General features: G+C 33.6%; 1 protein-coding gene across 1 annotated transcript; it reads left to right on the top strand.

The window, feature by feature from the left end:
- Window positions 1-3,565: 3,565 nt before the first annotated feature.
- Window positions 3,566-6,656, top strand: LOC140794522 (probable LRR receptor-like serine/threonine-protein kinase At2g24230). The gene is made up of 2 exons (XM_073146619.1): window positions 3,566-3,704; window positions 3,820-6,656. Exons 1-2 carry the CDS (start codon window positions 3,634-3,636, stop codon window positions 6,416-6,418), a joined length of 2,670 nt encoding a protein of 889 aa, XP_073002720.1. The 5' UTR covers window positions 3,566-3,633; the 3' UTR covers window positions 6,419-6,656.
- The last annotated feature ends 4,321 nt before the right edge of the window (window positions 6,657-10,977 follow it).

Below are 10,977 nucleotides of genomic sequence, written 5' to 3'. Positions count from 1 at the left end.
TACATATACCTCCTGTGGTTTACCTCGATTTTAATTTACCTTCATTTACTTTAAAATTAAGAATTTAACATTTTATGGTCGGACCAAATTACAACCGTTAGTCAACCGTTAATCAAAATATTAAAAGACTTAATTACCCTCATAGAAATATAATATAATTTATAAATAAAGAAATAATTTGATATGTAGCGCTAACAAATGTCGTTATTAGTTTTAAGCATAATTTATAAAACAAAATTTGCCTTATAGAATAGTAGTGAGATATTTTATGCACTAGCTTTAGAAAAATCCCATGGCCACTTGTTGGTTTAATTCTAAGCCTTAAAAACTAAATAATCTTTTTCTTAATCATATGGTTTTGGCCTAAAATAGTTGAGATTATTATTATTTTGAGAGAGAGAGAGAGCTTATTATATCCCAATTTGTCCTAATAAAATTATAAATTATCATTGATTAAGTTGAAGTTTTAACCTTTTAGTGGGAACCAAATATCTCAACTACCGGGATACTAATCTAGGGATCTAAATGATGGTGATAGTAGTGGTTGTTGTTTTATTACTTAAATTATTTAAATCTTTGCATGGTATCAGTATAAAGATAAGGCAAAATGGCATCAACTAAATTGTTTGTTATGCTATTTTCTTCAATATTTAAATTGAAACAAAGACCTGGTAATTTTCTGAGACTTTTCTATTAAGACTTTTATTGCAATATGAAGGCATGGAGAAAGTCTAAGTAGATGTTAAGATATCAAGAAATGCACATTTCCTTGGTCTTCTCTTGTCTATCTTATAGTGATTAAATTAACAAAAGCAAACCCTTGGTATTGAGTTGTCATTGCTATTTAATCTCATACATTAATTAGCAACCTTATACATTGATACTGATGAGTAATCAATTATTAGATAAAAGTAATAGCATTAGCAGGTATAGTCATTAAGCTATCCTTGCATAAAATTATTTCAAAATTCTAGATTTGGGGAAATTAAAATTTACACTCTTGTGTTTTCCCCATTTTAATTTACTCTAGTACTCCAAACTCTTTATAGTTCATACCAAATTACAACAGTTAGACAACCATCACTATAAGTAAGTACTTGATGTGATCCGGACCTAATCGGATCACCTCAGCGGGGAGATTGAGTTTGTTGGGTTGAATGTGTTTATCATAGTATTAGTTGTTTGTTATTTATAATTAACTTCTGGCATCGAACTCTAGAACGTAAGATCATCACAGAACATCGAAACATTCGAATGCCCGATGCCGAGATCATTTTGTGTTAGAATAATTTGAATATTTTTGAATTTCTAGCTATCCTCTAAATATATAAAAAACAACTACTTTAAGATAATAAAAAATATCGATAATTTCCTATTTTCTTCTTTCTCTCAATTCCCTCTCCTGTGCTGATCTCCTTCTCTCTCATAACAATATTGATCATTTTCTATCTTCTCTACTTCTTATCTCCCTCTCTTGTCCTAATCTTCTTCCCTCTCATCTCTTCGATCCAAGCCGTTCTCTTCCTTCTCAATTGCCGATCCCCCCTCTACTCAAAATTTAATCGTCGGCTAGCTCCTTCCTCCTCATCCGTCGATCCTCCTTATTCTTTTAGGGTCAACCATCTTCTTCCTCCTCTTCCCCTTTCTAAATTATAGATCGACTCCACGCTATCATCATTTTCGCAATCCTTGACGCTAATAAAACACTGTGAATTTTAGAGAAATTTTTTTTTAATACTTGTAATCGGTCTGGATCACAAAAGGGGTCAAAGTGCTTAAAAGTTAAAGATCTAAGAAAGTGGGTTACAATTTGCCCTTTGGATTCTCTAGAAGTAGGGCAGAATTATACTTAAGAGCTAAGAGATCCTCAATGCAAGCTTTTGAGCTGTTCTCCACCCTCTCCAAAGACTCTTAAAAAGACTACTTTTCATGTATCAAAGTTTTTTACAAAGTTTAGAAGAAAGGGTAAAGACAGAAAAAATATTACATGTACTTCTCCAGTTTCCACATCTCCTTACATGAGGAGAGTTAAAAGTAGCATTTAGAACTTTAGCTAGATAAAAAGTGCATTAGGTCAAGCACCACTTAGCCCTGACACATAACAAAAGATTAAGCTTTAGGATCATAACATAATGAGGGTATGTGAATTAGCTATATTTGCATCTTAAATATGGTAAATATAGTTGTTATTCATCTTTTTTATTGGTAAATTTATGGTGAATATAATATTTATTAAATTATTATCTTTATCCGTTATTAAACCGAAAAAAATAGGCACATTCTTAATATAGGAATATGATGGAAGTATGGAGCATCATATGGATTTCATTTTTTGGACACATTCTTAGTAAATTTTGAAAGTAACTCTTTGAAAAAAAAAATTAGTTTCGAACCGCTTGTAAATCCATTCAAATACCTTTTCGTTCGAATATCTATCGTATTTTATATCCATGTCGAATTGAAATTCACTCCACCCGTATAATTTTATTTATGTCACTTTACTTATATTCAAATTAAAATTATTATTCATTATATTTGACTAATCTATATGCCGAACTTAAAGATAAACACTAGAACAATGTGTTACATATATTTAATAAATTTTCCAATGTATTTAAAATAATACTAATTAAATTTGGAAGTCCGATAAGTAGTATTTTAGATACATCCGAAAGCTTATCAAACTCTATACAATTTTGTATCTAATGAGTATTTTCAAATACGACATATTAATTAATTAATTAATTATAATAAAAAATAATAACAAATAGTTTTAGTTTAAAATATATAAGTAAAATTATAGGGATGTGAAAGTAAAATTTAATACTAACGAGATAAAATTTAATATTCCCTTGGATTATTCTTCTCCTTGCAGGTACACAGTGAATAAGAATTTGGCCTTCTCCATTTTAAAGACCAAAGAGTACGGCAAAAATTCTCGACCAAATTAAACAAGGTTTTTATGGATTATTTTTTTCATTTTACACCTTACCTTTTAATTAATTTGTTATTAAATCTTGTATTTTGATAAAATACACACACAAAAAAAAAAACCATCCTAAGCCGTCCTTATATTTGTTATTGGAATTTCAAAAAACGATAAAAAAAAAAAATTAAACAACCAAGACTGTTTCTATGATTTAATGAAAAAAAAGAAGAAGAAGAAGAAGAAGAAAGGGTTGAATAAAAAATAGAGAAAAGACTGGGTGTAAAACTGAAATTAACGCTTTCCAAAATATTTTTCCAATTTTCTTAATGTTACAATTTTTTGACAATTTTACCCTTATTTTATGGGAAATAAAAGTAACAAAAATAAGGGTAAAATTGTCACGAATTTTATGTAAAAATAGGTATTAGTTCAAAATTAACGAAATAAACACGCGATTTCGGGTTGCAGCTGAGTTGGCAGCTATCCCAAGGTTAATTTAGTAATTTCCTCCATCCAAATCTGCATAGGATTAAAATTCCGTGTTCTTTTTTCTTTTTTCTCTCCTCCTGAGTCCTCTCTACCGAACCCAATAACTTCGAACATTAACGACAGCTCCTTTATTTCTCTCTCTCTCTCTCTCTCTCTCTCTCTCTCTCTCTCTCTCTCTTTTACCTCCTCTGGAGGAAGTTTACAGAAGAAATCGAATGCAGCTCCTTTGTTCTCACATGGCCGTCCTTGCTGTCTCGGGTGCGCAATCCTGGGGAAAGAAAACAAGGTGAGCTCACGTTCTCTGCCTATAAATAGAAGCCTTTCCTTTTCCAACTCCAGAAGATGCTGTGGGGAAAAAAAAATGGAGTCTTTTGATGTCTCTGTGGTGCCCATCAACCCAGGGCCTTCTTTTTTAAGGTAGAGCATGGGGGAAAGGAGGCAGGAAGGGGGAAAAGGCCACATTTTTTTATGATCTCAACCCGCCCCGCTCTTCGTTTGCTCCTCTCCTCTGTGGGTTTCGAGCCTCCTGCTCAAATGGGTCTTGGGTTCTTCGCTTGGTTTCTCGCTTTGGCTCTCCTCTTCGGATGCTTGGCCTCTCAGGACCAAAACTCGGATGAGGCCTTCGTCAGGGATTTCTTTGAGAAGATGAAGGTTAATGGTAGTTCTCCTTCTCCTTCTTGCTCATGGCCGAGGGCGGTTTTACTTGATAACAACAGCAAAGTCACCCACTTGGTGGTTTCCGGCTGTGGACTCTCTGGTGCCATTCCGGAGGACACCATTGGGAAGCTACAAAAGCTCCAAGTTTTGGATCTCAGCAACAATAGCATCACTGCCCTCTCTTCTGATTTCAAGGAAAGAGGCAGCTCGCTGAAGAGGCTTAACGTCTCGCTCAACAACATCAGTGGGCCTCTTCCGAACGACATCGGCAACTTTGGGCAATTGGAAAGTCTGAACCTTTCTCGTAACAACTTCTCCGGCGCAATCCCAGTAGAAATTCTCAATTGCAAATCTTTGGTTTCCTTGGATTTCTCGAGCAATAGGTTGAGCGGAAGGATCCCCAGTTTAGGAACTGCACTGAAGAATCTAACTGCATTGAACCTTGCTGGAAATTTGTTTAGTGAAAAGCTGCCAGATTTAGCAGGGCTACAACTCCTCACCTATCTCAATCTCTCAGGCAATAAGCTTCAGGATTCGGCCATCAAAGTGTTTTATGAGCATTTGAAGACTGTCGACTTGAGCGATAATAAGTTCCAAGGCCATATCTCTCAGGTAAACTTAAGCTCTTTGTCTTCATTGGTTTACCTTGATTTGTCCATGAATGAACTCACTGGACAGTTCTTCAGTGATTGGGGCCCAAACTCTTCACTTAGACATATCAACCTTGCATTCAATAAATTTTCTAACCAGACATTTCCTCGCTTGGGAGAGCTTTCTGGTCTGGAATACCTCAACTTGTCTAAAACTCATCTCAGTGGCCAAATTCCTACTGAAATCGCCCAATTGTGCCTGAAGAAGCTAGACCTTTCACAAAATCACCTAACTGGGAAAGTTCCTGATTTGTGCTCTGAAAACCTCCAAGTATTAGACCTCTCAGTGAACAATCTCACAGGTGAAATCCCAGAAGCCCTGCAAAAGAAGTTACCCAGCTTGGAAGGATTCAACTTCTCATACAACAACCTTACCCTCTGTGTTGCTCAATTCTCACTCCAAACTTTCAATACATCATTCATAGGATCCCAAAATGACTGCCCAATTGCAGTGGATCCGGACCATGTCACGAATGGTCGAACCAAACACAAGGGGCTCAAGCTAGCATTGGCCATAACCCTATCTGCCTTCTTCTTATTAGTGGGATTGGTATGCCTTGCTTTTGGGTGCCAAAAGAAAACTGGATCATGGGTAAATAAGCAGTCATTGTACAAGGAAGAACCAAACATTTCAGGCCCATTTTCCTTTCAGACAGACTCAACGACATGGGTTGCCGATGTCAAGCTTGCTACATCAGTTCCTGTGGTCATATTTGAGAAGCCATTGCTGAACTTTACCTTTGCTGACCTGTTGGCTGCGACTTCCCACTTTGATAGGGAAACCTTGTTAGCAGAAGGAAGGTTTGGACCGGTCTATAGAGGTTTTCTACCAGGAGGGATTCAAGTAGCTGTGAAGGTATTAGTTCATGGGTCTACGATGACTGACCAGGAAGCTGCAAGAGAGCTTGAGCGTCTCGGCCAAATAAAGCACTCCAATTTAGTACCCTTAGTTGGTTACTGCTTAGCTGGGGATCAGAGGATTGCTATATATGAATATATGGAGAATGGGAACCTCCAGAATTTGCTCCATGATTTACCATTAGGAGTCCAGACGACTGAGGATTGGAGTACTGATACATGGGAAGAAGATAATGGCATTATCCAAAACATTACACCTGAAGGAACGTCAACATGGAGGTTTAGGCATAAGATTGCATTAGGTGCAGCAAGGTCACTTGCTTTCCTTCATCATGGGTGCATCCCTCAGATAGTTCACAGAGATGTGAAGGCAAGTAGTATCTACTTTGATTCAGAGATGGAGCCTAGATTGGCTGATTTTGGGTTGTCAAATATTGCTGGGACTAGCTACGATGATGAATTTTCTCAGGGATTGCCAGGGTATGCTCCTCCAGAGTTCTCTGAACCCGAGAATGCTGCTGCAACTACAAAATCCGATGTCTATGGCTTCGGTGTTGTGCTGTTTGAGCTGATCACAGGCAAAAAGCCACTGGGTGATGAGTACCCTGATGGGAAGGAGACTAGTCTGGCCAGTTGGGCTAGGGCATTGGTGAAGAAGAATCAAGCCTCAAGTATAATTGATCCCAAGATTCGAGAAACGGGTTCAGAGAAGCAGATGGAGGAAGCGTTGAGAATTGCTTATCTATGTACTGCAGATTTGCCATCAAAGAGGCCAGCCATGCAGCAGATAGTTGGGCTGTTGAAGGATATTGAACCAGCTGCTGCTGATCAGTGAACTTTTAGTAAGGACTTCAGTTGAATTGTGTGTACAATAGTTTTGAGCCACTTCTGAACTAAAGGTTTTACCTTCTTTTTGTTTCAGAAGAAGCTTACATCACACTGTTTTTCTCAAACTCTTGAACCATCAAGTTACATTCTCGATAGCTTGTTTGGTTTACCTGCTGCTATACCTTCTTAACATTGTAATACCTCTAAAAGCTTTGAATGTTTCAACATTAGTCTCTTGTTTCTGATGGATTAGGCCCTTTTGTTTTATGCACATGGGTTTCCTTCAACTAAAACACTACTTTAAAAGGGGATGGAAGCATTCTCTGATAACTTCTGCAGTTACATGTCTACGCGTTTTTGCGTGTGGCGTATGGCCAGTAGTTTGAACAAATCCATCCAATGGCGTTGCCATGAAGTTCCTTATGCTACACAACACATTATCTTTCTCTAATAATTAGTGTGTTTGATGAGCTGTGGTTTGTTGACCTATGATTATACCAACCCACAGCATGTTCCACAATAGTTCATTTCAAGCTTTTGGTCTCAAATGTTTTGTTTTGCTGATGCATCATTAGTCAAATGTTGTAATTGTAATTTGTTTGCTTTACTGCTCTTTGTATGATCTGGAACAGGTTAGATGCTTTTTCCCTACTCCACATGCTTGAATTATAATACTTCATTATGTTTTGAATGTTTAAAATTGGTTTAGTGGGGACATTCATGATGCAAAACCCAACGCAATTATTTATGTAGCTGGGTTGGTTGTAGTGAATGTCTGATGTCATTTTGAATTCAATTCCTATATCATAAACATCTCTGTGAAAAGAGGATTCTATTTATATATGAAATAGGAGTGCTTCCTTGGAATTGTGACATAGTTCATTATATTTCTAGTTCCAACTAGTATATTCTATTACTCAGTTTGAATTGTAACACAATCTAAAGTTGCTCAAATTATTTGATAATGCCATGCCAAACATTTTGAGGACAAAAGTTTTACTGATCAAGGTTATAGCCCTATATTGAAATGAACCTAGAAATTGGTTTATCTTAATTGACAATTGTTTTGGCTATAGCACCTTTACATAATTACCACTTAACTTTTAAAATATCATAATTACCACTAAAATCTTTATAATTACTATTGTAGTTAGTTTTGAAAAGAATATTCCTAATTGATCATTGTCAAAGTTAACAAACATATGTAAATAACTAAAATATCATTCTTTTTTGAAGTTTAGAATGTAAAATATTTATCAATAATTTGTATTCCTATATTATGTATGATATTAGGTTAGATAGCTTTTAAAATATTTTAGATAATTTATATAATGGCAAATTAGCATAATTTGAATCTAAGTTCAGTCTTAATAGTGGTTTTTAATATTCTGAAGATCTTAAAATAGTGAGAACTAAGAATGGCAGTTATCATATTAAACAAAACTTTGGAAACTAGAAAGTATTGGATTTTCTTATCTGAGATTCCAAAAAAAGAACAGGAACAGGATAAAATCAATCTTATTAATTACTCATAGTCCTCTGCTGGTGTGATAAATACAGAGGTTTGTCAGAACTTGGTTGGTGAAGTTCTAATAGTTTTAATATCAGCAAGTAGAAGAGCTGACATGCACCATTAACAAGATGAGGGCCAGATAAATAGGTGGAAGTGCAAGCTAAATAGTAGGTGAGGACAAGAAGTCATTAATTTTTATATCAGTTTAATAGATAATGTGAAGTTTGTTTTCCATCAACATTGAAAGTTATAGTTTAATAATCCTCTTCCATGACTTGTAGGAATAGGAGATGAGATACAACTAAGAAGGTTAAAGCCTAAAAAGTTAGAGCATACACTTACTTCTCATTAATTATTATGAGCAGTAGATGCATTAAATGCTTAACTTACATGTATGTGGGAAGAAGTGGCATCTATTGGCATTGATTTTAATATATTTTCTTTCTCTAATTTGCCAGAGTAGTTAATGAATGCATCTCTGTTGACTATGAGATGGAACTTAACCTACCCTTTTTGAGTGTTTGGAGAGAGACCACAAGACAAATACACTATATTTTATTTATTTTTCTTTTGACCAAATTAGCCCTCCCAAGAATTTAATATATGTGTTTAAGTATGAAATTTGTCAAATATTAGTGATAAATTATTTTCCAATTTTGCTAACTAAATAGTATTTACAAATTGCTAACTCAAACCTACTCTGTATCTTAGATTTGTGTAAGTATGGACTTAAAATTCTTTGAGAAAAATCTTTGAGAAAAATCTCATCCAAATATATGATTGAAATTTAAATTATTGTTAAAAAAAATTTAGTGGAATAATGATGCTAAGAACCCATCCACTCTTCTGACATAATTATTAATTGTGCTATGGTTTTGAGTACTATGGCAATTATTATAGCTTTATACCTGGCAATTTGAAGCAGGGGTGATGAAGCTTGTAACATGAAGAGTATTTGACCAAACTAGCCCCTTTCCAAATTTTATTTATCATAATAAAAAAATAACTAAACTTAATTAATTTTCAATATTTGGATGCCTAATAAAAAAAACACAACTCCTGTATATATAGATGTCGGTTTCAACGAGTCCCACTATGATTAGCCCTAAAGACTAACACGACTCGAATTAGGACTTGTCTTAAAGGCTTACATGACTTAATTGGACTTCGCTCAAAGTCTTACTTGACTTAATTAGATTTGCCTTAACGGCTGTCGTGACTTATTTGGACTTGCCTTAAAGACTGTCATAACTTATTTCAACTTGTCTTAATGGCTCACATGACTAAACTAGACTTGTCTAAAAAACTTACGTCATGAAATAATTAAAAAATAAATAAAATTGACTCGACTTGACTTGAATTAATCCACGTGGTCGGTTCGTAACAGATAACCTTCTAGTTACTTTTCAAATTAAGTCCGAATAATTAAATGAAAAGCAAAAATTTGTGTGATTTACATCATTCAGTTTTTATTTTTACAAATTGAGCCGTATAATTTATCAATTAAGTATAAAAAATATTATATTATTAGATATATTAACTAGATTTAACCAAACTCCTAAGTTAAATTAACTATATAAAAAGTATTATAAAAATACTGGAACCCAAACTATATCCAACCTTACCCAAGCTACACCCAACTTTACCTAAGCTATACCTAAGTTAATTTGTAATTTTTCTCTTGCTTTGGGTTCTTTTACCTGAGGATGAAAAGAAAACAATCTCATAACCTAACACTAAGAAGAAAAGAAAAAAGAAAAAAAAAGTAAGAGCATTCTACACCAATTTATTCTCTTTGTCTAAGGAATATATATATATTTATGCACACAAAAAAATAAAAAATAAACAAAACAAAAGGGCTGGAGTTGGCCCAAAAGAAGACACCTTTAATATATATTAGATCCAATGGGCTTCATTGCTGCTAAATGGAAACATAAATCAATTGTTATGTCACAAACCATGCATTCAAACATTATGGCACCCTTGTTATCATTGAAAGCATGTAAAAGATGAGTGGCATCATAGGAAATGGCATGAGATGGTAGTAGTACAATGACAAAGATATGAATGCAAGGATGAGTTGGATGTATGCGAGGACATGTACATCCCCTCAAGTAATTTGTCTACCTCAAGACTACAGTCCAAATGCTTTTAGAATAGGGTTAAATACAATGTAGTTCTGTTCAAAATTATTTAACTGCTCTACTTTAAAATTTTTAAAACTAATTCATATACTTATGGTTAATATTTTTATTAAACTTAATCAAACAGTACTAAAATGATCAAAATATTTTCATCATATTTGTTAGACAAGACATACCGACTTTTAAGATAATATCGCTAGATAATAAAAATAGTCATGATGTTCGGTTAAATTTAATAAAAAAATTTAAGAGTCTTATTTTAGTTATACTCATGAGTATAGATACTATTAAATTTTTTAAAGTATTGTTGCAAAACAAGTCCTTGTTTAAGTCGTTATTCCATGATAATTTTTTATTATATTCTTTCTAACTTTGCTCTCAGTTCATATGAAAAAAAGAGAGAGAACAACCAATTGATAACAAGGGTAATTGAATGTAAACATTAGCAAGTCTAATTGAATGTAAAATATTAGCAAGTCTAATTGACTGTAAAATTATTTATTAACTATATTAAATATATTTTACAGTTCAATTAGACTTGATAATATTTTATAATAATATAAATTTCTCTTATTTTCCAACCTTGAGCAAAAGAGAACAACCAATTAATTATGCAAGTACTCTATATTAATTAAAATAAATTCTTGTTCTTCCTTAAGCTATAGAAAAAAAAATACAATAACTACTTAATATATTAGAAGTGATTACTCTTATAGTTAGTAATTGTTACTTTTCACAATTATTACTCTTGTAGTTCATAGATATTAATTAAAAAATTCTATATTATTTTAATTAATAGCTAGTTTATAGGTTTCATAATTTGCACATTTATATTTGGCAGTTAGTTGATAATTTTTACAGTTATTAATTTAATAGTTCACAATTATTAAACATAATTTGTAATTACTA

Source organism: Typha latifolia, chromosome 8 (genome assembly GCF_019914945.1).
Source record: "Typha latifolia isolate L0001 chromosome 8, TyphaL0001v2, whole genome shotgun sequence".
In the NCBI taxonomy this organism is placed as follows: domain Eukaryota; kingdom Viridiplantae; phylum Streptophyta; class Magnoliopsida; order Poales; family Typhaceae; genus Typha; species Typha latifolia.
This window is presented reverse-complemented; position numbering and strand designations above follow the sequence as displayed.

Coding starts and splice junctions, on each gene's coding strand:
- LOC140794522 (XM_073146619.1), top strand. CDS start 3,634: ATGCAGCTCCTTTGTTCTCACATGGCCGTCCTTGCTGTCTCGGGTGCG. Junction 3,705..3,819: donor TCCTGGGGAAAGAAAACAAG/GTGAGCTCACGT, acceptor CCATCAACCCAG/GGCCTTCTTTTTTAAGGTAG.